At 48.8% G+C, this 27222-nt stretch overlaps 1 protein-coding gene across 1 annotated transcript; it reads left to right on the top strand.

Moving 5' to 3' along the window:
• Nucleotides 1-1907: 1907 nt before the first annotated feature.
• Nucleotides 1908-27222, top strand: ZNF541 (zinc finger protein 541; the record flags this gene model as incomplete). Its single annotated transcript, XM_081216058.1, is given in 17 exon segments — nucleotides 1908-2214; nucleotides 6776-7019; nucleotides 8664-10533; nucleotides 12270-12328; nucleotides 12540-12699; nucleotides 12857-13024; nucleotides 13918-14242; nucleotides 18263-18326; nucleotides 18921-19063; nucleotides 19469-19572; nucleotides 20811-20886; nucleotides 21445-21533; nucleotides 25268-25408; nucleotides 25592-25773; nucleotides 25891-25999; nucleotides 26003-26077; nucleotides 26923-27222. Coding segments are annotated over 17 exon segments (4416 nt in total).

Genomic DNA, 27222 nt, shown 5'->3' with positions numbered 1-27222 from the left:
CCCTCCCAGTGAGTTTTAAATTTAAAAGTCTTTCATTTCTAGAAGTTTCATTTGTTTCTTTTAAAAAATGTCCTTGCCCCTTGTGTCTTCTTCTTTTCTCTGCTAGGTTTTGTTGTCTCTCGTCCTGTTTTTAACTAGTTCTTGTGATGCCTTTTTTTTTTTTTGGCGGTACGTGGGCCTCTCACTGCTGTGGCCTCTCCTGTTGCAGAGCACAGGCTCTGGACGTGCAGGCTCAGCGGCCATGGCTCACGGGCCCAGCCGCTCCGCGGCACGTGGGATCTTCCCGGACCGGGGCACGAACCCGTGTCCCCTGCATCGGCAGGTGGACTCTCAACCACTGCGCCGCCAGGGAAGCCCCTTGTGATGCTTTTCAAGGCTTGTGTGCAGTGTTTTTCTTTCATTTATTTAGTTTTCCTGTGGATGGCTTGGCTCTTCCAGGGTCCCAGGTCTACCTTTCCTGTGAACTTAAGTCCCTGTTTCCTTTTCCATGTGTTTGTTACAACCTCAGGTCCCAGCCTCCAGGGTAGTGCTCTTTAAGAGAAATATAATATGAGCCATGTATATAATTTAAAATTTGCAAATAGCCACATTAAAAAATAAAGAGGTAGATGAAGTTAATTTTAATAACATATTACATTTAAGCCAGTAGATCCAAAATATTATCATTTCAACATGTAATCAATATGAAAATGAATTATTTGGGGTACTAAGTCTTCCAAATCCAGTGTATTTGACACTTACAGCAGGTCTCAATTCGGGGCCACATTTCAAGTGTGTCATCACCACATGTGACTGGTGGCCACCATATTGGATGACAGTTCCAGGCCCTGTATTGGAGTCTGACTTTCCCCTTGGGCCAACTTGTGCTCTCACCTGTGGCTTTGAGTTTCCTCATTGTTGCTGGCACTTGGGGTCTTACCTGTCTCTTGAGCTTGACTCTGTATTAAAAATGGTCTTTTCTCATATCTCTATGTGTTTATAGTTGGAGAAAGAGGTCAGTTTAGTCCACCATGTTGCCAAAATCCTTTCATTTATTCCTTACAACAATCTTTTTTTTAAAAATTTTTATAGGGGTATAGTTGATTTACAATGTTGTGTTAGTTTCAGGTGTACAGCAAAGTGAGTCAGTTATACATATACATATATCAACTCTTTTTTTTGAGATTCGTTTCCCATATAGGCCATTACAGAGTATTGAGTAGAGTTACCTGTACTATACAGTAGGTTCTTATTAGTTATCTGTTTTATATATAGTAGTGTGTATGTCAATCCCAATCTCACAATTTATCCCTTCCCCCCACCATCCCCTGGTAAACATAAATTTGTTTTCTACATCCATGACTCTACTTCCGTGTTATAAATAAGTTCATTTGTATCCCCCCTTTTTTTAGATTCCACATATAAGTGATATCATATGATATTTGTCTTTCTGTGTCTGACTTACTTCACTCAGTATGACAATCTCTAAGTCCATCCATGTTGCTGCAAATGGCATTATTTTGTTCTCTTTTATTGCTGAGTAATATTCCATTGTATATATGTACCACATCTTCTTTATCCATTCCTCTGTTGATGGACATTTAGGTTGCTTTTTCCTTACAACAATCTTATGATGGAGGTACTCTTACACTCAGTTTACAGATGAGGAAACTAGGGCTCATGGAACTTAAGTGACTTGCCCAAGGTCATGTGGCTGTTAAGTGGCCGAGAACAAACCCCCATACAGGTCTGTTTGAATTCTAAGTCCACGCTCTATCCACCATGTGTGTTGCCATCTCATAATTGTGATTCCTCCTCGTTCATTCTCAGGAAATAAACACCACCAAGAGCTCTCTCCTCCCTGACTCCTTACACAGCCTTGCTTGTCTAGAGAGTAGCTCTTGGCTGAGACCTGGTAGTGGAGAGCCATGGACCAGTGCAGCCTGGGGGACAAGGGCACCCTTCCATCCGAGATGCACCTCCCTTCGTTTCCCGAGAGCCAGGTGCTCAAATGCAGCGACACCCTCAACCGGGATCTGGGGCCTCGCTCACGAGACCTGCTGTACGATGGCCTGAGCCGCTTGGACCTGGACCCCAGCCTCCTGATGCCTGACGCGCCCAGCGAGATGCTGGAGGACAACTTGGATGCCCTGTCCGTGTATTCAGGTAAGGACAGTGACTCCATGAAGCTGCTGGTGGAGTATGCAGATCCAGAATCTCAGACTGCCTTACAAGGTGAGGCTGTCCACCCGGGTCCCCGGCCTGGCGGGCTGTTTGAGAATTCCTGTGGCTGGTGAGGGGTTGAGTGTACCTGGAATGGTTAAGAACATTTTTCTCTTCCACAGGCAAATAGGGAACAGTCACTTTTTTCCTACTTGGAAATTGTTCCCAACTTCCTAGTCAAGGGAACCTGAACACTGATCCTGGGGAATAACGTTGAGAAACTTGGAGGTTTGGGGGTATCCTAATCTCGTGTGTGGTGTGGACAGACCTTTGAGTTGATGGGACACTTTCCCATCCATCACCACATCTCAGAGGCTCCTTTCGCGTGTCCAGAATGACCCAGTATCCTGTCCACCCGCTCCTTGGCTGTCTAACCTTCCTACGCCTCTTTGTCTCCATCTGTAAAGTGGGGGACAGTAATACCCACTCTGCTTCCCCCCCAGAGTGCCAGCAGTAAGAAGCAAAAGAAGAAATGAAAGTGAAAGCACTTTGCGGGCTGGGAAGCACTGGACAGGTGGTCGTGATTTTTACCAGTACTGTTAGGATACCTTCCCACAGTCCACTGATGCAGTTCTAAGTCTTTCTCTTCCGCAGCGGAGGAGCAAAGGGAGAACTAGTGGAACAGTCAGAGACCTTGGTTACATCACCTTTTGGTTTACCTTCAGACTTCCGCCATAGGATAAATTTGATTTTTGTTTTTAACCCACTTCATGGGTTCTTGGGTAAGTTGCTTAGACGAGTTGACTTCGAGCTCCTTCATATTTATAATCACACCACACGCGTGGAAGGCCACATCCGGAACAGCCCTGCAGGACAAATGTCAGTGTTAATTGGGATCAGCAGCTCAAGAAATGTCCTGCATACTCGCTAGAATGAAAGACTGCCGAGGCCCGCACTCCACACAATGTAGACAAGCCATTAGCCTTGTCCCCGTGTTGGAACCATGGCTAAATGTGAAATCCTAGAAACCAAGGACATCCTTGGTATTGCAGGTGCTGGGCCAGGCCTGGCTACAGTAATTAAGGTTCTCAACCTGAACCACAGAAATTACCTAAAAATGCTGCTAGGGTGAGTACGTGTGCGTTTTGCTGGGCAGAGAAACTGTGATATTTCACCAGATTTTCATATGGGTCTGTGCCCCCCAGCGAATGTTACAAAGCATTAATCTAGTTCAATTTTTCCTAATTTGTTTTAAACTTGAGGATTTTTTTTTTGGTTACCTTATTTAAAAAAATCCACTGAACGTTAAATTTTAACTCTTTACACTTCTCTAACTTAAATTCAGATTCATACAAATGGATATGCTTATATTTTTTAATTAGAAAAGTAATATATATTTATATAGAAAACTTAGAAAATAAAGAAAAGTAATAACAAGAAAAATCCCCACCATGGCTCCCACACGTGGATTTTTAAAAAACGTAGGTGAGGCCACTAGGGTACACATGGTTTTGCAGAGATGTATTAAGTGTCTAATTCATTTGAAGTTTCTAAAACTTAGTGAGTCTGCTTTCTTATATGAAGGTAGACTATTCGGTTGTCATTGTAATGGTTATTCCATTGTATTGTCGGAACATATTCTTGCCTGATAGACTGTTACAGTGGATCTGTGAATAACTTTTCCATTGACTTTTCTCTTGGATGAGTTCTTCGCACATATTCCTCCCTGTAGGCTTGCTGGTCGGAGAACACACACAGTTTTAGAGCTTGTGCACATGCTTTCTGGGAAGAGCAAGTGGCTTCCCGGGCCAGTGACTCAATGTGCCTGTTTTTCAGTGTCCCTGCCAATTTTTTTGAAACCACATTTTGTTTTCTAGTTTAACAGTTGCTTTAATAAGCATTTTATTTATTTATTTATTTTTAGAGAAAAACTTCTGTTTATTTATTTAGGCTGTGTTGGGTCTTCGTTGCTGCACGCGGGCTTTCTCTATTTGTGGCGAGCGGGGGCTACTCTTCTTTGCGGTGCGCGGGCTCTTCATCGCGGTGGCTTCTCGTTGCAGAGCACGGGCTCTAGGTGCACGGGCTTCAGTAATTGTGGCACGTGGGCTCAGTAGTTGTGGCTCGCGGGCTGTAGAGTACAGGCTCAGTAGTTGTCGCGCACGGGCTTAGTTGCTCCGCGGCATGCGGGATCTTCCCGGACCAGGGCTCGAACCTGTGTCCCCTGCATTGGCAGGCGGATTCTTAACCACTGTGCCACCAGGGAGGTCCTAATGAGCATTTTATTTTATTTTACTTTATTTTATTTATTTATTTTAAATAGTCATCTTTTTAAAAAAAAATTATTATTATTTATTTATTTATTTGGTTGCACCAGGTGTTAGTTGCGGCAGGCGGGCCCCTTAGTTGTGGCATGCGAACTCTTAGTTGCCACATGCATATGGGATCTAGTTCCCTGACCAGGAATCGAACCCGGGCCCCCTGCATTGGGAGCACGGAGTCTTATCCACTGTGCCACCAGGGAAGTCCTCTAATGAACATTTTAAAGTAAGTTAGCAAGGCAAGGACTTTCCCACATGGGAGTCCTATTTTCCCTCATTTAAACTGTTAGAATCATTCGACCACTCGACACAGCAGCTTTTCGTATGAAGAAGATGTAGACCAGACAGGTTAAGTGACAAATGGCCAGAGACAGAGTTGGGATGAGAGTCGAGGTTCCTTTCTGCTGTGTCTCTCAAGCTACATCTCAGCCACAGAGAATTAGCATTTGGGGTCCTTTAGTACAGTATCCACGCCCTGACCTGTTGGATTCTTGGGTCCAGGCTCTGCTGCATCCTAGATGAAGGGCAGTTTCTAAACCTGCTGTCCCGTGAGGCAGTCTAATCCATCTTAAGGGGTAGAAAAATCTTCCAGGATTCATCCATCCAACAGTTACTGTGTGCCTACGAGTACAAGAATGGGAATCCCAGGAGCTGGGAACACAGCAGCAAGCCTGCAGAGTTCTTAGGTCTTGTATCCTTATGTTTCTAGTCATTTAAAATCAGCTTCCCTATACTTTTTTTTATACATCTTTTTAATATAAATTTATTTATTTATTCTTGGCTGTGTTGGGTCTTCGTTGCTGCATGTGGGCTTTCTCTAGTTGCGGCAAGCAGGGGCTACTTTTCATTGCGGTTCACGGGCTTCTCATTGAGGTGGCTTCTCTTGCGGAGCACGGGCTCTGGGTGTGTGGGCTTCAGTAGTTGTGGCTCGTGGGCTCTAGAGCGCAGGCTCAGTAGTTGTGGCGCACGGGCTTTGCTGCTCCGCAGCATGTGGGATCTTCGTGGACCAGGGCTTGAACCCATGTCCCTTGCATTGGCAGGCGGATTCTTAATCACTGCGCCACCAGGGAAGTCCCTCCCTTTACCTTTTATTCATCAAATCTAGCTCTGCCCCTTGTAGCAAGACACAAGCAATGTGCTCCCTCCTCCACATTCTGGCCCTTCAGCTACTTGAAGACATCGCCCTCTCCCACATGGACGTTCCCAGCCTCTTCACCTGTTCCTCTGATGACGTGATTCGTGGAAATACCTTTTATCATTTACCCAAGGAATACAGAAACATGAAAAATTCAGATATACAGGGAAAGGAAAATTAAGTTGATCCATGATACTACCAATCAATCCCATTCTGTTTGTTTGTATTCAAATTTATTTTTCCCTTTTAAAGACTAGATCATTCCGTTTTTCAACAATCCTCTTGTAAGTGGCACAGCACTTAGTGGTACGGCATGAACATCCTTTCACGTCATCGGATATTTTCCTACAGTTGTATCTTAAATGCCTGCGCCATAGACCATTGAGACCAGAATGCAGTCACCCACCTGCCCTCGTGTCAGTTATTAGGTGGTTTCTCACATTTCACCAGGAAAAACAATGCTACAGTTAACTCACTTGCAGTTCACTGCGAGATCTCCGTTAATTTGTACAGATCTGCGTTAAATTCCTTAATTAAAAAACCCAGAGTCGGGCTTCCCTGGTGGCGCAGTGGTTGAGAGTCCGCCTGCTGATGCAGGGGACATGGGTTCGTGCCCCGGTCCGGGAAGATCCCACATGCCGCGGAGCGGCTGGGCCTGTGAGCCATGGCCGCTGAGCCTGCGCGTCCGGAGCCTGTGCTCCGCAACGGGAGAGGCCACAACAGTGAGAGGCCCGCGTACTGAAAAAAAAAAAAAAAAAAAAAAAAAAACCCAGAGTGGAATTGGCTGGGAGAAAGGACTTAAACTTTTCTAAGGTTTTGCATTGTGCATTTCTGGATTGCACTTGCAAGTGTGCTGTTGATGGTACCGTCATGAAGTCCTGCCTGTCCAGTCACTCTGTCCTGGAAGCTCTCAGACTGTTGCTGTCCCCTCCCTTACCCCCCAAGTGTGGCTTCAAGATTGGGTGCCGCCCTGGAGGTGTGGCCTGACCAGGGTCCCTTCTCCCCCTCACCTGGTGCTAAGCCTGGTCTTCTCTGCGAGTGCAGCTGCTGAAGTTGGGGTTCTCGGCCAACTCCCTGAGTTGGACTCAGCTGCTGAAGTTGGTCCAAGGGTGGTAGAGTGCTTCCGCCCGGGCTCCGATGTCCCCGGATGTCATAACGTGTGCTTTCTCCCTCTGTCTAGACCTGGGGCTAGGCGTGCTCAAGGTGCCCAAAGAGGCTAACAAAGGAGGCAGGGCCACGTCTGGGAGCACAAGGAAAGGAAAGCGGCAGCACAGGTCCCCTCAGAAGCCACTCCTGGACTGCAGCCTCTGTGGGAAGGTGTTCAGCAGCGCCAGTTCTCTCAGCAAGCACTACCTGACGCACAGCCAGGAGAGGAGATACGTGTGCAAAATCTGCAGCAAGGCCTTTAAGCGTCAGGACCACCTGTATGTAGGAGTCTGGTCGGGACGTCTGTTCAGGGGGCTGCTGGGGGCTGGGCGTGTTCCTGGTTCTTTTGCATCCCCTCCCATCCACCTGCACCGCCCCCCACCGTCGGGTGTCCCAGGTGTGTGCGACCTGTGCTCCTCCCACGGCCAGTGTTTGGGGGGGGCAGGGCCTACACTGCCCCGGACAGCCCGCCCTCCCCAGCCTCCAGATTCACTCCAGTGAGGAGAGCGCGGCTGTGATTTGCAGACAGGACCCGTGTGCTTTAAAAACACACTCCAGAGGCAATTTTGTCATGGAGGGAGTTGGGCTAACTCTGTAGAGAAAGTTTCAGAGTCCCTGGTAGGTGCTGAGCAGAACAGATACGCACTCCATGAGGAATATATGTTGGGATAATACCAGGGCATGAGGGGTTCTGAAATGCCTGTTTCTAGAACGTGGCAATGCAGTGTTCACTCTCTTTTTTCCTTTTTTAATTCCCCCTTTTATTAACTCGATTTTTTTTTAAAACTTGACTTTAAAAAGCAAGCTCAGTGTAAGAGGAGCAGAATTCCGTTTGTTCTTCATGTCTTAGAAATGATAAGCTTTTCTTGCTGCCGAGGGAGGAGAGACAGACTTTCAAACTGAGAGACTCGTAAGTGGGAGAGGACGATCCCTTGCATTTTTACAGCTCGCCCAGCCTTTACTGAGGCTTCGATGAATCCCACTTTCATTGTATCCTCTCCCCTCTCCCCATTAAGGATGGGAAATGATTTACTCCTGTCACAAGCTGGTAACAGTTAGGGCTAGAAAGTGGGTCTCCGGATGCCCTCTCTGCTGCTTCCCTCAGATGGAGGCCAAGGGTCCACGTTTGGGAAAGGGTTTCATTATTTACTGGGTCCCATTGATTAGAACCATCTGGAGTAGGATTGTTGGGAACCCAGAGGGTGATTTACCCATTTGTTTATATGTATAATATATTAATGCAGGTATAAGTATGATGTAAATATAATACATACTTGCATTCTTTTATATTTGTAGAAATTATAGGCACATTTGGCTTTTTGTTGTTGTTGCTGTGGGGCTCCCAGGTAGCTGTCTAGAGGACTCCTGTGGGAAGGCAAAGACTCCTTTGTTCAAGGAAGGATCATCCCCAAGTTAGCATTTCCACAAGTGCGTTCTCAGAACTCTGGTTCTCTGGTTCTCGGGGATGCTAAAAGGGTCTATTTAAAAAAATGGTTTTGTGGGCAAATAAGTTTGAGAGACATGGAAAGTTCAACAGATCTCTCTTTATCTGCTCTGTGGCTTTTCAGTTTGCTACTATGAACCTCCAAGAAGTAAACAGTGTTTTTTCCAAACTTCTTTGCCAGCTGAGCCCAAGTCCTCAGGGAGCAACTCTGGAGACTGGTGTTCCTTAGGAACCCACTTTGGGGAACTCTGACTTGGCTCCCACTGATTTTTTTAATCTCAGATTAGGGGTTTGCTTAGGGGTGAGGGCAAGAGCTCCCCCTTCCAGACGGCTTTGGCTGTAGCAGGGGTCTTTCCTCATAGGGTCTGAGCACAGTTTCTGAGTTGCGATGCTGCTGCCCCCTGGGGACACGCCTGGGTTCCTGCAGTGGGTGACCCACGCCGAGACACCCGCTAACTTCCTCCTCATGTGATTCCAGGACCGGGCACATGCTCACCCACCAGAAGACCAAACCCTTTGTGTGCATTGAGCAGGGCTGCAGCAAGAGCTACTGCGACTACCGCTCCCTGCGCCGGCACTACGAGGTCCAGCACGGCCTGTGCATCCTCAAGGAGGCCCCCCCGGAGGAGGAGCCCTGCGGGAACTCACCCCATGCGCACGAGGTGGCCAGCCAGCCCGCACCTGCGAGCCTGTGGTCCCTGGTGCCCCCGGAAGCCCCATCCCCCAGCTCCCTCTTGCCCAACCGAGACCTCCTGCGCTGTATCATGAGCAGCATCGTCTGCCAGAAGATCCCTTCTCCCGGGCCAGCCCCAGGAGGGCCTTCAGACAGCGGCAAAGGGAGGAACACGGCCTGTTCCTCTCTGCGCTCGTCAGGGTCCTCCTTCTGCGGGCCAGCCAGCACTCCGGCAGCCCCAGGAGCCCTGGGCACTGAGGTTCCCGAGGAGCCCCGGCCCCCACGGAAGGAGCCTGCCACGGACGTGTTCACAGCCATCCAGTCGCGGGCAGCGGAGAACAGCGGCCCCGACACAGCCGAGCTGGAGCTGCCGCTGCTCCAGCCCCCATCATCCCTGGAGGGCTGGCCCGAGGGCGCTCCCCTGCCCGCCTGCCTGCCTCTGTTCCGTGGCCAGACGGTCCCCGCCAGTTCCCAGCCATCAAGCCACAGTTTCCAGTGGCTCCGAAACCTGTCGGGCTGCCCTAAGAGCAAAGGAAACAGTATGTTTGTCGTCCACAAGCCCTCTGCAGTGCCGTCCCAGGAGGGCTCCGAGCCTGGCCCCGGGCTCAGCAGCGACTCCCCTGCGGGGGAGCCCTCATCCAGCCGGGGCACCGGTCTGGATGACACACCGCCCTTCCCTCCAACGCTCCTGAGGGCACCGGGGGAGGCCTCGGGTGACCCCAGATATGCCAGCACCAGCGGGGACGACGACTCCTGGGCTTCCAAGAAGAGCAAGTTCGACTGCGACTCCTTCTCATGGCAGAACCCTGGTGAGCCTGGCCCCCAGGAGGGCCAGAAGTCCAGCGGCCTCCCGTCAGATGCCACGCCGCTCTTCCGGCAGCTGTTCCTGAAGTCTCAGGAGTCTCTGATGAGCGACGAGCAGATGCAGGTGTTCCAGATGATCACCAAGTCCCAGCGGATCTTCTCCCACAATCAGGTGGCCGCCGCCTCCTCCCAGCTTCCCACACCCGACGGCAAGCAAGTTGCCCTGAAGTCACTACAGGGGCCGTGGCCCCAGCAGCCCCCACCTATGGCGCCCACTGTTGACTCTCTCCATGCTGGCCCCGTGAACCCTGATCCAAAGGGATCCCTAGCCCGCAGGAGAAAATCCACACCCGCTTTCCCCACAGAGGCCTCCCCCAGCAGCGTGAGCCAGGACACAAAGGGAAGACCAAAAGTGGCTGCTGCTCCACCTGCCCTCACAGCATCGTCCCTGGACCCTCCTTGGAAACCAGACATCTCCTCTCTGACCAAGCAGTTGAGATCCTCAAAAAGGACCTTGTACATGGGGGACATCTCCCACGGGGGCCTGCGTCAGACCCAGTTAGGAGGGGAGGAGCCATCCAGAGCCCACCTCCCAGGGACGCAGGCCCAGGCTGAGAATGGCACAGCTTCCGGGGCCACAAAAGGTGAAGAGGGCCCGGCCTGCTCCCAGGTCGGAGGCTACAGGCTCTTCTCTGGCAACTCCAGGGCCCAGCGCTTTCCCGGCTTCCGGAAGGAGAAGGTGAAAATGGATATGTGCTGTGCGGCTTCTGCAAGCCAGGTAGCCATGGCCTCCTTCTCGTCGTCGGCCGGGCCTCCAGCGGATCCCCCCTGGGACTCCAAGTCCAAGCTGACGATACTCAACAGGATCCAGGTACCAGGGCCCTCTCACGGGACCTGACCATGCGGGAGGCAGAGTCTCATCCTTACCTGTGTCCGTGTTTCTGACTTGTCCAGGCACTGTATTTAACCTCAGCAAATCCTCAGATGCAGTTTGTTTACAGAGGGGGGAATGAAAGTCCAGAGGAGTGATGGTTCCTCCCATCATGCTCCGCCCTGCAACACACCCACACAAAACAGAACAGGGCTTTAGAGTTGTCAGAGACACTTTGCGTCATGTTTCTTCACTAAACTTTTTCTATTTGCTTTCTTTCTGCCTTTCACTTCCTTTTGGATTTGCCTCCTTCATTTCTTCAGAGAATGAAAGGCAGAGCTCCTTTGCCCTTGATATTTGTACATGAAATGCTGTGTCTTTTCTGGTTGTGAATCACAGGTCCACAAGTCCAACTTGGCCCCTGCTGCAGGCCTGGCGCTGGTCCGCCCTTGTGGAGCAGCTTGGGTCCTCCCACATCGTGCCCATGAGGTCCTGGGCGCAGAGAGCTCGGCCACGTCTCTTCGTGATGTTCCGAGGTCCAGCATCCTTCCTGTCACACCACAGCTACCTCCTCCTCTCTTTTTTTTTTAACAGCTTTAATATTCACATGCCTTCTAATTCGCCATTTTGAAGTGCACCATAAGTGGTTTTTAGTCTGTATACGAGGTCATGCACCCATCGCCACTTTTGCCAAAACACTTTCATCACTGCAAAATGAAACCCCACACCCTTGTTTGTCACCCGCAATCTCTCCATCCCTCCCAGCCCCTGGCAACCATGCATCTACCTTCTGTCTCCATGGATTTGCCCATTCTGGACACTTCGTGTGATTGGAATCATAACGCTGCCTGGCCTTTTGTGTCTTTTGCTTCTTTAACTTCACATGATGTTCGCAGAGTTCCTCTGTGCTGTAGCACGGGTCAGAACTTCAGTCCTTTTTATCGCTGGTAACTTGTCCATTGTATGGATACACCATATTTTATTTATCCATTCATCAGCTGATAGATATTTGGGTTCTTTTCCCTTCTTGGCCATTGTGATAACGCTGCTATGAACACTTGTGTACAGATTATTGTTTAGACATATGTTTTCATTTCTCTTGGGAAATACCTTGGAGGGGAATTGCTGGGCTATAGGGTAATTCTGTTGGAGAAAGTGCCAGACTTTTCCAAAAAGCTGTGCTGTTTTATATCCCTACCCAGAGTGTATGAGGCCTCCAGTTTCTCTGCATCCTCACCAACACTTGTTATTGTCCAGTTGGTTCACCTTAGTGGGTGGGAAATGATAATCTCATTATGGTTTAATTTGCATTTCCCCGATGGCTAATAATCCTGAGCATCTTTTAATGGCCATTTGTATATCCTCTTTGGATAAGTGTCTATTCAGAGTCTTTGCCCATTTTTAAATTGGGTTGTGATTTTATTTTTGAGCTGTGAGAGTTCATTATGTATCACAGATACATAAATATACATAGTCCCTTATCAGATACACGATTTGCAACTTTTTTCTCTTACTCTGTCTTTTCACTTCTTGATGATGTCCTTTGAAGCACAGAAGTTGTAAGTTTTGATGAAGTCCAGTACGTATGTCTTTTGTTTGGTTTTGGAGTCATCCATGAAACCACTGCTTACTCCAGGGTCACCAAGAATTATACCTGTGTTTTCTTCCAAGTCTTATAGTTTTCACTCTTGCATCTCATTTCTGATATGTTGGCTCAGATGTATTTTCGTCTTCAGGGTGGAAATATCTACCGGCTCCCCCACCCAATGAAGGAGGAGAACATGGCGGGTGGCTGGTAAGTTCAGAAGCCCCTCGGGAGTCCTCTGGTGGCTTTGATGTGCTGGCCCTGGGTGAGCGAGCTCTGGATGCTTCACTCCTGAAGGGGCGAGCACCAGGCCACGGAGAATCGGGGGCATCATCTCCATTTCTTTAGGGTTCGTCCAAAGCTGTCTGTCAGAGGATCAGTGTTTGGGGATGGAGTCCCATTCTCCCTTTCTTCCCCACAGGAACCAGCACAATGGTGGTCCCACAGACTGGGCAGAGCCAAGGAGCACTTACGTCTGCAAGAATTGCAGCCAGATGTTTTATACAGAGAGAGGGCTGAGCAGCCACATGTGTTTTCACAGCGACCAGTGGCCGTCACCTCGAGGGAAGAAGGAGCCACAGGTGAAGGGGCGCGAAGCTGCCATTCATCTCAGGATGGAGCCGTCCTCCTGCGGGGAGCCTGGCTGGGGGCCAGGAGTCAGGGCTGTGCTGCTCTGGAGGGGCCCCTTGCTCCCTACCTACTGTGTCTCTTAAAGGGCTGGCTCTTCTCTGTGTGTAGGTGTGTGGCATGGAGTTTTGCAAGCCACCAAGACAGGTGCTGAGGCCGGAGGGGGACAGGCAGAGTTCCCCGGGAGCCAGGAAGTCCTTGGACAACATGACCGCAGCCCCTTTGGTGGTCCCTGTGTCGGTGCCTGTGGCTCCAGCGAACCATCCCCCGGGGAGCAAGGTGGGTGCACTTCCTTCCAGCTGCTTTCCAGCTGCCAGTGGGAGCTGTGAGAAAAGCCCCCAAATCCTGACTCCAGAAGAGCTTGATTTGCGTGTTCATTCATCCATGCAACCTCCAGTGAATTTCCTTTGTGTCTAGCCCTTTGCTGGCCAGGGCTGGGGACACTGCAGCGACCACAACAGGCCTGCCCCCCGTCTCCTGGGGCTCCCAGCCCAGCGGAGTAGATAGACCCATCCCCGGACACTGACGACCCAGCACGAGCCAGGCTGGGAGAGGGAGCTGTGGGAGCCCCGGGAGCACCAGAGACCCTGCCTGAGGAAGGGGGCGTTGCAGCTGAGAGCTGGAGGATGAGGAGGGGTAAGATGGGCAGAGAGGAGGGGAGATTGCGTGGAGGTAAGAGAGAGTGTAGCAAGGTCAAGCCGTCGTCTCTTCAGCCTGTGCTGGAAGGCCCCACCTGGAGACGTTCATGCTGGACTCGGGTACGGGGTGCACGGAGCCCACTGTTTGTCTCCCAGGAGCTGCTGTCATTTTGAGGGCAACAGGTTTTCCTTTTGTCATGCTGTTGCATCCGTCTGGCCCCCACACTTTAAGTGCCAGTCACTTTAACAACGGACGTGAGTTTCCAAAATGGTCTGAGTGAGGGCCTCTCCTTGGGGGGTGTAGGTGCCTGAGAAGGCCCCAGGCTCAAATATCGCCCGGCTTAGGGTCTGGAGTCTGGCTCAGGCGTGGTGGCCCTGCCCGGCTTCCTGCGCTGAGGACTCTGGGCGCGGGCATGCTGGGTGTGCGTCTGGCTGGTCAGTACCCTTTCCCACTCTCAGGCCGTCTTGAGGTCTGAGCTGTGGGGCCGGTGGCCTCAGGTGACCCCCGTGGTTCTGAAGTCTCTTCTTCTCCAGGGACAGGAGAAGGAGGGGGAAGAGAGAGACAGCAAGGAGAGCAGCCAACACAGGAAGCGGAAGAAGCTCCCCCGGCCCAAGGCACTGCTCATCCCTCCTCCGCCCTCCATGTCTGTGGAGCCGGGCCCGGGAGGATGCCGCCAGAGCTGCCTGCGCTCGCCCGTGTTCCTGGTGGACAGCCTCCTGAAGGGACTGTCCCAGTGCCCTCCCTACACGCCGCCCCCAATGCTCAGCCCCATCCGGGAGGGCTCTGGGCTGTATTTCAACACTCTCTGTTCCACATCTGCCCGGGCCCGTCCCGACAGGCTCATCAGCGCCATGCTTGGTGAGTGAGCTTGATCACCCCATGATGGGCCTGCGGGGGGCCAGACCCCCGCCCCCTGTAGAATTTGGTCCAGCCATTCTCTCTGGCCTTCGCCTGGGTCTGGTTTGGGGATCCCGTTGCTGTTCAGAACTATCCCAGGACCATCTGGGACCAGCAGCCTTCTAGGTGCTTATAACTTTGTAGCCAGAAAGAAAATAGACGCCATTTAGCCTAACCACCCTTCTGCCTGCCCTTTCGAGTAATTGTTTAAACAGCTTTATTGAGATATAATTCACATGCCATATGAATCACCCACTTAAAGTGTACAGTGATTTTTTAGTGTATTCTTAGGATTGTACACCCATCCCACAATCTAATTCTAGAGCATTTTCATCACCCCAGAAGATTATATCCACGAGTGGTTACACACAGGCCCTGTAGCCCCCAACTCCTCAGCCCTGGGCAACCCCCAGTCTACCAACCTACTTTTTCTATGGGTCTCCCTATTCTGGACATTTCATATAATTGGAATCATACAATACGTGACGTTCTGTGTCTAGTTTGTTCACTTAGAATAATGTTGTCAAGGTTCATGTTGTAGTAAGCATCAGTGCTTCATTTCTTTTTATGGATGAATGATATTCCATTCTCTGAGAGACAACATTTTATTTATCCATTCATCAGTTGATGAGCATTTGGGTTGTTTTCGTCCTTTGGCTATTGCAAATAGTGCTGTTAAGAACATTCATGTATAAGTTTTTGTTGGACATAAGTCTTCATTTCTCTTGCGTATATACCTCAGAGTGGAATTGCTGGGTCAAAGGGTAACTATGTCTAACCGCTTAAGTTACTGCCAGACTGTTTCCAAAATGACTGGGTCATTTTAAATTTCCACCAGCATTGTATGAAAGTTCCAGTTTCTCCACATCCTTGCTAACACTTCTTAGCTGTCTTTTTTATTACACCCATCCTAGTGGGTATAAAGTGGTAGCTCATTGTGGGTTGTTTGTTTGTTTGTTTTGTGGTACGTGGGCCTCTCACTGTTTGTGGCCTCGCCCGTTGCGGAGCACAGGCTCCGGACGCGCAGGCTCAGTGGCCATGGCTCACGGGCCCAGCCGCTCTGCGGCATGTTGGATCTTCCCAGACCGGGGCACGAACCTATATCCCCTGCATCGGCAGGCAGACTCTCAACCACTGTGCCACCAGGGAAGCCCTGTCTTGCTACCTTTGTGGAAAATCAGTTGACCATCTGTGATTTTTCTTCTTTTTTAATACAGACATTTTACAGCTATAGATTTCCTTCTGAACATTGCTTTAGCTACATTTTGTAAGTTTTAGTATGTTGTGTTTTTATATTCATTCAGCTAAAGTATTTTCTAATTAATCATTCCACTTCTTGTTTAATACACTGATTATTTAAAAGTGTGTTGCTTAATTTTCACATATTTGTGAATTTTCCAAATTGCTGCCTTTTATTGATTTGTAATCTAATTCTCTTGTGGTCAGAGAACATACTTTGTTTCTTTTTAAGTTTAATTTATTTAATTTATTTTTATTTTTTTGGCTGTGCTGTGCGGTTTGCAGGATCTTAGTTCCCCCACCAGGGATCGAACCCATGCCCCCTGCAGCGGAAGCATGGAGTCCTAATGACTGGACCGCCAGGGAATTCCCTTAAATTTATTTTAAAATTTAAAATTTATTGAGGCATGTTATATGGGCTAGAATCCGGTCTGTCTTGAAGAATGTTCCATGTGAATTTGAGAAGAATGTATCCTACTGATGTTTGGTGGAATGCTGTATTTTGTCTGTTTTGTCTAGTTAGTTTCAATTTCCTTGTTGATCTTCTGCCTAGTTGCCCTATCCACTGTTGAAAGTATTGAAATCTCCAACTATTATTATTATTATTTTTTTTTTTGCGATACGTGGGCCTCTCACTGTTGTGGCCTCTCCCGTTGCGGAGCACAGGCTCCGGACGCGCAGGCTCAGTGGCCATGGCTCACGGGCCCAGCCACTCCGCGGCATGTGGGATCTTCCCAGACCGGGGCACGAACCCGTGTCCCCTGCATCGGCAGGCGGACTCTCAACCATTGCGCCACCAGGGAAGCCCTCCAACTATTATTTTTTAATGGTTTATTTCATCCTTCAGTTCTGTCGTTTGTTGCTTCGTGTGTTTTGGGGGTCTGTGTTTAGGTGTGTATATGTTTGTAATTGTCACATCTTCCTCACGGCTTGACCTTTTATCATTAGGATGTGATTGTGACATCATTTGTCGTTATTACAATAATTTTATCATTATCTCTAGTAATATTGTTTTGTTTTAAAGTCTAATGTGCCTGACATTAACATAGCCATTCCATTCTCTTTTTTGGTTGTTGTTTGCTTGGTATATATTTTTCTCTTCTTTTACTTTCAGCCTATTTGTGTCTTTGAAAACAAAGCATGTTACCTCTAGACACCATTAGTTGGATCATGTGTTTTTTATCCTGTCTTACAAACTCTGCCTTTTGATTGGTTTGTGTAATCCATTCTTGTTTAATGTTATATTGATATGGTTGGATTTACATCTGCCATTTTGCTTTTTATTTTCTATACGCTACATGTCTTTTTCTCCCTCTGTTCCTCCTTTCCTGCTCTCTTTTGTATTAAGTGAGTATTTTCTAGTGTAACATTTTCATTCCGTTAATTTTTCACTTTTTTTTTGTTTCTTTTTAAAAAATAATTTCCATCTCTTGATGGCATTTTCTCTTTGATGAGAAATTTTTATTTTATCTTACTTTAATTCTTTAAGCATGGGAGCCAGGGGAAGAAGAAGCCCCCATCTCCTTGGCTGCACCTACCTGCATAGAGCTTCCATTACAAAGAGCTGGGGGCTAGGAGGGTAAGGGATTGGGCCATGGCTCCAGTGCCACAGACTCTCACTGTTCTTACCAAGATTTAGTAGATTTTCTTGAATGAGTATTTCTTAAAATGCTGTATGCTTTTAGGACAACTTGCAGAGACTTTAGCTTACTGTTCTTTCTTTTTAAATTGATTTTTGTCAGTAAATTTGTTGTTTTGCCGAGTTCCTTACTCTACTTTTTCAGAAGTCTTATCCCCCTTCCATGCAATCTTTTTATTTTATTTTATTGTGATGTGAACAGTTAATCTGTGATCTGCCCTTTTAACAAATATTTAAGTGTGCAATACAGTATTGTTGACTATAGGTACAATGTTATACAGCAGATTTCTAGAGCTTGATTAATTGAAACTTTATGCCCATTGATTAGTAACCTCCCATTTCCCACTCCCCCAACCCCTGGTAACCCCTATTCCACTCTTTGATTCTATCAATATGAATTCAACTACTTTAGATACGTTATATAAGTGGAGTCATGCAGTATTTCTCTTTCTGTGACTGGCTTATGTCACTTAGTATAATGTCCTCAATGGTCATCCATGTTGTTGCATATTGCAGAATTTCCTTTTAAGGCTAAATGGTATTTCATTGTATGTTTATGTCACGTTTCCTTTATGTGCTCATCTGTCAGTGGACATTTAGGTTGTTTCCACATCTTGGCTATTATGAATGGTGCTGGACTGAACATGGGAGTTCAGATATCTTTTTGAGGTCTTGACTGCAGTTCTTTTGGATGAGTACCCAGAAGTGGGTTTGCTGCATGATATGGTAGTTCTACTTTTAATTTTTGAGGAAACTCCATACCATGCAATCTTTTTTTTTGTAATTTTCAATTTTATATTGGATTAGAGTTGATTTACAATGTGTTAGTTTCAGGTATACAGCAAAGTGATTTTGTTATACATATTCACATATCTATTCTTTTTAAGATTCTTTTCCCATATAGGTTATTACAGAGCATTGAGTATAGTTCCCTGTGCTATACAGTAGGTCCTTGTTGATTATCTATTTTATATACAGTAGTGTGTGTATACCATGCAATCTTGAAGAGCCTGCTTTTAGCTGCTCTGGAAAGGCAGGCAGAAAGGGCCTCATGGGTCAGTTGTAGCCAGTCTTCTTGAGGCTCTTCTTTGGGTGCTTTCCAGATCACATGGACGGCTCTTTTGGCATCTGTGTGGTAAAGGACAACACCAAGATCAGCACTGAACCGTAAGTTGGAACAGACTTAGAACCTGAGGGTCCTTCCAATGTGGGGATGCTTTTACCCTCCTTGCATTCCAGTGTCGGTTTTTCCCAAGGGAGCCTTCATCACGGGAAAGTCAGGTCTAGACGCAGAGCCTCTCTAGGAGAGAAGTGGTGGATTTTTCCAGGTGTTTCCCCACTATTCCTTCTGTCCAGACATACCATAGTTGGATCTCTGCGGACAGAATGCCCAGCACCCTGGGGTTCTAGATAGAATTGGTGATGGCACAGTGAGATACTCTTTTGTAGCTTGGATGTTACCTTGGATACAGAAGAATGCCAGGTATCAGCACATACCTCCCCTGTCCTAGACCCCAAACGCCTGAAGCCAGAAATCTGGCGATAAAGCAAATTGGAGGAAGGAAGGAAGTATCCCTCAAGAGGTCTCTGGAATACCTGCGCGTGTCTACTGGGCTGATGAGCACTCCCTGTGTCTGAGAGATGGCCAAAGGGTGGGTTCCACAGCCCTGCTGAGCAGGGCTCACCGCACATCTCTCTTTTATTTCCTATCTTGGTCACACACATATGTGTTTTATGTTCGTGTGTGTGGCCTCATTTCAGACACATCAACATAGGAAGCCGGTTTCAGGCTGAGATCCCAGAGCTCCAGGACAGATCACTGGCTGGAAGTGACGAGCATGTAGCTACTCTGGTCTGGAAGCCATGGGGAGATGTGATGACCAACCCGAAGACGCAGGATAGAGGTGGCTGAGACTTTGGGGCCAGGTTCCCGAGGGCCCTCCTCCATCTCCAAGGGGTTTCTCCTCCCAGTTCTCACCTTGACCAAGAAGCAGTGATCCCCAGGCGGGGGTGGGGTGGGCAGAGCTGGCCTTCAGCGCAGGACTGCTTTGCTGTGCTGCAGTCCCTTGCCCCACCTCTCCTCTCACCCAGTAGCTGGCCAGGCCATCCAGAGCAGGTGCCAGGAGCAGGGTTTCTGCCCGTCCTCCTTGTCCCTCCCTTCCCTCAGCCTGCTTGTAACAGAGAGGTGAGGGAGATGGTGACAGGAGCCCCCCGCCCCATCTGTGCTGTTGGGGAGGTTTCCTCTCTGGCACTTGCTGACCCTCTGTGTCTCCTCTCCTTCCCGCTGCCGGGCTGCCTGCTGGAAACAGTGACTGAGCTCTGCAACGTGGCCTGCTCCAGCGTGATGCCGGGCGGGGGCACCAACCTGGAGCTCGCTCTGCACTGCCTGCATGAAGCCCAGGGCAACATCCAGGTGAGGTGCAGGCGAGGGTGGGCTCAGAGGAGCTGTGGGAAGCTCCCTGCTCTCTTAGGGCCAGGGGCTCTAGGCGCAAGACACGTGCCTTCTACTTGGGGCTTTGCAGCTCACGAGAACCAAAGGCTGGCCACCCACCCTTCTCCCTGGTCGCTTTGGGACTGGTGGTGTCCTTTTGAACGTAGGGGAAATGCACACATACGGGCTCAATCAGTTATTTATCTGGGGTGACAGCAGAGCACCAGGGTTCCTCCAGCGTCACCTCATGTCAGCGCGGCACTGGGGAGGCGGTGCCTAGCAGAACCAACTCAGGGCCTGCATTAATCTAGTTTATTTACTGAACATTGACTTTTGGATTAAAAATGGTGTATGAAAACCTCTGATGCAACAGAAATGCCTCTGCCTCCTCCAAGGACCCTCCTCACAATCCTGAAGTTTAGAAAATGAGGAAGTCCAACTGTGTGTAGTGGGAGAGGAAGTCACGTCACCCGAGTTGGAGACCCAAGAGTCAGGGCTACACGGTGCTTTTTCTCAAGCTGAGAGGCAGTGGCTGGCACGTGGTGGGTGCTCAGCAGAGTAATCAGCACACGTTTACTGGGTCCTCCCGATACCTGGTGATGTCATGGTATCAGGCTGGGGCCAGCTCAGGGGCCCATTCTTGGTTGAATGCTCTGCTGCCACCATCTTGAAATTCTTAATAGTTTCTGAGCACAGGGCCCCGTGTTTCCATTTTGCGCTGGGTCCTGCACACTGCATAGCGAGTCCTGACCGGGGTTACGCTGTTGAGCAAGACAAATGCCCTCTCTTTGCAGGGCTTACATTTTAGGAGAGTGAACACATGAAATACATTTTTTAAAAGTGATAGATAATGATTAGTGCTATGAGGACCATAACATGGGTTAGGGCAGGGGCAGTGCCACTCCAAATGCAGCTCCCTGAAGAAGTAAGGAGCTTGTGCCAGAATAAGTCCACACACTGTTTCCTCATCAAGTAAATCTTGCTATGAAAAAGGTAACGTCAGCTGCACTCAACAGTCCGCTTAGTGCTGTAGGCAGTGTGTCCCAAGTGGTTCACTGCTGGTGGCCAGTCCACAGACCGACCACACTTTGAGTCGCCCTGGGGCAGGGGTGGCTTTAGGGAGGGCTGCACATATTTTCTGAATGAATGAAAAAATGAAGGGGGGCCTCTGCCTCACCTTCCCTCCCTCAGAGAGTTGCCCACCACTCCTCTCGTTCCAGGTTGCCCTGGAGACCCTCTTACTGAGAGGACCCCAGAAGCCACGGACTCACCCTCTCGCCAACTATCACTACACAGGTAACGAGCGTGGCTGCCCGCGTGGTTTTGGCCTGGCTGAGGCCCCCGAGAGCCAGTCAGTTTCCATGGCAAGCTCTGCATGTGCCTCCCGGAGTTCTCTTGGGGCCTGCACCTGCCCTCCCAGAAGGGCCCGTCCTCTCTGGGGGACTCAGTGGGTGCTGTTCTCTAGTTGGATCCAACCTTCCCCTTTCCACTGGTTCCCTCGTGGGCTCTTCCTGGCCAGAAGGGGGGTGCCAGGTTGGGGTGGGCTCAGGTTCTGCAGCTGAGCACTCCAGCGTTGGAGTCAGGCAACCAGGGGCCCACGCCTGCCCTTGGCAAGTCTCTTAACCAGAGGAAGCCTCAAGTTGCTGCACCTGTCAAGTCGGGATGGTAATAGCCCCTACCTGCTAAGGTTTTTGTGAGGATTGTGTGAGATAAAGCAAGTAAGGGGCTTAGCAGAAATCTTGGCATATAATTGGCGCAGGGTGGCCTGAAAAAGGAGGGGAGTCTGCACTTCAGCCGTGGCTGTGGTTCCAGAAGGAGAAACATCCTTCCTCCTCTTGGCTGTTTCTCCAATAGGTTCGGACATCTGGACCTCCATGGAGAAGAGGCTCTTTAAGAAGGCGTTCTGTGGCTACAAGAAGGACTTCTACTTGATACACAAGATGGTAAGACGAACATGGCAGGCTGGTGTAGACAAGGCTCCTTCACACGGCCGAGGCGCTATAACTGCAGGGCCTGTCAAGGGCGATACTCTGCTCATGCTGTGAACAGTTGACAACTGAAATGCCATTGCTTTGAACAACCCCAAACAGTACAGAAATGAATCCCATGTTCAAAATAAAGCCCTCCAGGCCCCTCCCCACAATCCTACTTCTGATTGATAACCTGACAGGTATTTACTGCCCATACGGATTTTACACACCTATATGCACTTTCTCAAAGAAGGATGACATCATATACTTAATATCCTGCTGATTATTTTGCTTTTTTTTAACTTGATGTACGCAAAATTGCACATAATCAAAGTGTAAGATTTAATGTTTTTGACATATTTATACACTTGTAAGACCACCACCATGATCAAGATAATGAGAATATCCTTCACCCCCAAAAGTTCCCTCCTGCCCCTTTGCAACCCTTCCTTCCTGCCACCCGGGTCCCTAGTCAACTCTTGTCTACTTTCTGTCACTCTAAATTAGTTTGCATTTTCTAGAGGTTTATATAAATGGAATAATCATACAGCATGTGATCTGCTTTGTCTGGCTTCTTACACTCAACCTAATGATTTTGAGATTCATCCATGTTGTCGTGTGTACCCATAGTTCATCCCTTTATTGTTGAGGAGTATACCACTGTGTGGACGGACCACCGTTCATTTAATCATCCACCTGTTGGCGGTTTCCAGTTACTGATGACTACAGATAAAGCTGCTCTGCACATTTACATACAAGTCTTTGTACGGACATGTACTGGGTTTTTTTTTTTTTTGCGGACACGGGGTTGGGATTATAAATACCTAGGAGGGGAATGAGGGTAACTTACAGTAGATGTATGTTTAACTTTTTAAGAAACTGCCAAACTGTTTTCCAAAGTGGCTCTCCCACTTCCCATTCCCACCAGCAGGTTATGAAAGGTCCAGTTGCCCCGCACCCTCGTCGACACTTGGTATGCTAAGTCTCTTTAATTTTAGCCATTCTAATGAGTGTACAGTAGCCTCTGACTCCATTTTCCTAATGACTAATGATGCTGAGCATCTTTGTGTTTGTTTGCTATATGTGCACCTTCTCTGGTGAGCTGTGTGTTGATATCTTTTGCCTCTGGTTTTATTGGAGTGTCTGTCTTTTTATTGAGCTGTAGGAGTTCTTATTTTGTTCTGAACACCAGTCCTTTATCCAGATACATGCTTTGGAAATATTTTCTTCCATTATGCCATTTGTCAGTCTTCTAACAGTGTCTTTTGAAGAAAAGTTTTTAATTTTGCTTAAGCATAACTTACTAGTTTCTCTTTTATAGACTGTGCTTCTCGTGTTGTATCTAAGACATCTTTGCCTAACCCAAAGTCACAAAGGTTTTCCCCTATGTTTTCTTCTGGAGGTTTTATAGTTTTAGGTTTTATTTCTAGATTTATGATCCATTGTAAGTTTATTTTTGTATGGGGTGCGAGGTGAGTTCATTTTTTGCATATGGATATTTATTGTTCCAATACCTTTTGTTGGAAAGACCATACTTTCTCCACTCAGTTGCTTTTGTACCTTTGTTAAATATCAGTTGGCCATATATATATGCATCTACTTCTGGACCCTGTATTCTGTTCCATTGATCTGTTTGTCTTTTATTAAGCTATTCCCATACTGTCTTTATTACTGTAGCTTTATTCTAAGTCTTGAAATCAGAAAGTGTTAGTCCTTCAACTTTGTTATTCTTTTTCAAAGTTATTTTTTGTATTCTAGATCCTTTTTATTTCCCTATGAATTTTAGAAATAACTTGTCAATTTCAAAATAAAAATTCCTGCTAGGAACTTGATTGGTACTGTTTTTGACTCTATAGGTCAACTGGGGAGAGTTGTTACCTTAACAATATTGAGTCTTCTGACTCGTGAACAGGGTATATCTCTCTATTTCATTCTTTAATTTTTCAGCAATGTTTTGAAGTTTTTAGTGTACAGTTGTTGCATACTTTTTGTCAGATTTATCCCTAAGTGCTTGGTATTTTTCTGTTTTTGTTGGTTTTTTTCTTTTTTGCGGTACGCGGGCCTCTCACCGTTGTGGCCTCTCCCGCCGCGGAGCACAGGCTCCGGACGCACAGGCCCAGCGGCCATGGCTCACGGGCCCCACCGCTCCATGGCATGTGGGATCCTCCAGGACCGGGGCACGAACTCGTGTCCCTTGCATCGGCAGGCGGACTTTCAACCAGTGTGCCACCAGGGAAGCCCAGTACTTGTGTTTTTTATGATGTTATAGAGTTCTTTTTTTTTTTTTTTTTTTTGCTGTACGCGGGCCTCTCACTGCTGTGGCCTCTCCCGTTGCGGAGCACAGGCTCCGGACACACAGGCTCCACGGCCATGGCTCGCGGGCCCAGCCACTGCGCGGCATGTGGGATCTTCCGGGATAGGGGCACGAACCCGTGTCCCCTGCATCGGCAGGCGGACTCTCAACCACTGCGCCACCAGGGAAGCCCTAGAGTTCTTTTTTATTTCAGTTTCCAATGGTTTGTTGCTAGTATGTATAGAAATAAAATTGATTTTTATATTGATCTTGTGTTCTGAAATGTTGCCAAACTAACTTACTAGTTTTGGTAACTTTTTTGTGGATTCCACTGAATTTTCTACATAGACAGTCATATCATCTGCAAATAAAGACACTTTTATTTCTTCCTTTCCAACCTGGATGCCTTTACTTTTTTTCTTGCCTTTTTGCACTCTAGAACCACCAGTACAGTATTGAGTAGAAGTGGTGAGAGAGGAAATCCTTGTCTTGTTCATGATATTTGAGGGGAAACCACTCCACCGTTAGCTGTAGGGGTTTTGTAGGTATCATTTATCAGGTTGAAGAGAAGTTCCTTCTATTCCTAGTTTGCTGAGAGTTTACATCAGGAATGGACATTGGATTGTATCAAATGCTTTTTCTGCACCTATCAAGATGCTCATATGATTTCTCTTTCTTAAGTTTAATATGATGAATTACATTGATTTTAGATTGTTAAACCAACTTCACGTTTCTGGGATGAGCTCCACTTAGTCATGGTATATTGTCCTTATATATATATATATATATATATATATATATATATATATATATATTGTTGGATTCTGTTCATTAAAGTTTTGTTTAAAATTTTTCATCTATGTTCATGAGGGACATTGGTCTGTAGCCTTGTTTCCTTGTAATATCTTTGTCTGGCTTTGGTATCAGAGAAATGTTGAACTTACGGACTGAGTTGGGAAGTATTCCTTCCTCTTCAGTTTTTTGGAGGGCTCTGCCTAGCTGTCGCATAAGGCTATGAGGTATCCACCACATAAGGACACTCTGCTTTAATTAGTCCCAGTCAGTAGACGTGTGGCTCCATGTGATGTCACGGTGAGCGTCCTCGTGTGTACCTTTGTGTGCGTTTTCCTGGAGAGAAGCCTTCCTGGGCCAGCCTTGTTGCTCAGAGCGTGCAGAGCTTAGATGGTGTTGACCCTGGTGGCTTCTCTCTGAACTCCTTCATCCCCAGGAGGACTTTGTGATTCTCTGTCCCCCGTAGCAGAGGAGCATACCAAGCCGTAGGGGAGAGACGTTTCAGGAGGGCTTTCAAAAAGTGGCGGCTGGCCCCATGGGGAGGGGATTTAGGGCGTCAAGGCCATACTCACTGCTGCTCCTGAGGCACTGTCCTTAGCCGGCTTCTGTCTTCCTCCACTAGATCCAGACAAAAACAGTAGCCCAGTGTGTCGAGTACTACTACACGCAGAAAAAGAGGGTCCAGTTTGACTGCGGCCGAGCCCCAGTGCCGGAAAAGAAGGTCAAGAGAGAGCTGGATGAAGCAGACAGGACAGAAGCGAAGGTAGAGGGTCTCGGGGTAGGGCTTCAGGAGTTCAGCACGGATCTGGATGCCCGGTGCCCATCCAAGCTGGGTGGCGGTGGGGGGGTGCACCCCGCGACGTCTGGACGCTCTGGACACCTGCTTCTCCCTTAGAAGGGCGGTGGGGCGGTCAGCACCCTTTCATCATCTCTGCCCCCTCTGCAGGTCACTCGTAGCCCTCGGAGGAAACCCAGCCACCGTCCAACCCCCGAAATACAGAGGACTACTGAGAGTTACAGGAGGAAGTCCATCCCCAACTCCAGCCCAAACACCAGCTCGAAGCAGACCCCTGAGCTGCCTGGGAGCAGGAAGGGCCAGGGCTTCTTTCCCTGCCGGGAGTGTGAGAGGTACCGCCCTTTCCTTGGATGCTTCCACACTGCCTGCCCTCAGCCCCCTGGGGTGCCCCCCTCAGGGCTACCCGCCTCCCCCTGCTCTGACCCCTGTGTCCTCTGGTGCCTCCTCAGGGTGTTTGGCAAGATCAAGAGTCGGAATGCCCACATGAAGTGGCACCGGCTTCAGGACCACGTGGATCCCACCGTCAGGGCAAGGTGGCCCGTGGAGCCCTTCCAACTGTAGGAGGAGGAGGGCGAGCTAAGGGCTGGCATCGGCCCTCTGCGTGGGCAGCTAGTTGGGACGGGCACCTCCAGCCCTGTTGGGTCTTTGTTAGGTTGTTTTTGTACGTTTTGAGTTGTATGTCTTATTAAATTGGGTTGTTAAGCAGCTGTCTTCTGGCTTCCCTGCCTGTTGATCCAGCGAAGGCTTTTGAGCCCCTGCCGCTCCCAGAAGCCACAGTGACTGAGTCCCTGCCCTGGAGGAGCCTCATACATTAATGCAGCCAGCATTTATCAAGCACCTGCTGTAGCTGTGCCAGACAATGCCCAGTCCACGTGATGGGGACACAGTGATGGAGGGACAGGCCCCTCCCCTCACAGAGCTTACATTTTAGGTGCGGGAAGGTAGCAGTGATAAAGCAGCAAAAAGGTGAGTTTAGATATCTATAGTGCATATGCTTTGGGCCGTAATAACAGAGGAGTCAGCGTAGGTTTAAGCTCTCAGGACACGTGGTGGTGCCAGTGGCTCCTCGGTGAGGTCAAGGCCTGCCAGCAGTGGCCAGCGTCTGCAAGTCGGCTGCAGCAGCAGCAGCAAGAATCCCCTCTTCTGCGCCGAGCACCCAAACCTTCGGAGGGTGCAGGGCAGAGAGCAGCTCCCTCCCTTCCTTGTTCCCCTTTTTAAAAGGAAGGCTTGTAGCAGCGCCCAACAGAACGCCCCTCACGTCTCCTCGGCCAGAACTGTAGCCCCTCGTGCTCTTTCTAAACTGATCCCTGGCAGTGGAAAGGGAAGTGGCCACCGTTATCCCGGACCCTCAAGATTTGTCTCCAGGACAAAAGCATAAGTTGTGTTCCCCCCTGGTTCTCCCCAGTTCCAGGACTGGGGAGAACCAGTGTGTTCCCTCAAATTTGTTGTCACCTGATCCAAACTGGAATCCCATTTGCCAGGAAAAGAAGAGGAAGCAGAAATGGCCACTGGGGAGTCAGACCTTGTGTCCACCAAAAAGCGACATGAGGAAAGTACAGCAGGGGGCCAAGTCCGAGGGGGTGACAGGGAGTGGCAGACGCTGGCAGGTGGATGGCGCGGGGGTGGGAAGCCACACTGAGGAGGCTGCTGAGGCTGAGACCCGCTTCCAGGCCACGGTGTGGCAAAGCACAGACTCTGCCGCGGGAACCAGGGGAGGCTGTGCAAAGCTCTGGCTGCGGTGTGGGGGCCGTGGGCGGCAAGACGGGAATCCTGGAGAGTAG

This window comes from Mesoplodon bidens, assembly GCF_964165515.1.
Source record: "Mesoplodon bidens genome assembly, chromosome: 18".
Taxonomy (NCBI): Eukaryota; Metazoa; Chordata; class Mammalia; order Artiodactyla; family Ziphiidae; genus Mesoplodon; species Mesoplodon bidens.
Note: the sequence above shows the minus strand (reverse complement) of the source record. Positions and strands in the feature narration are given on the sequence as shown.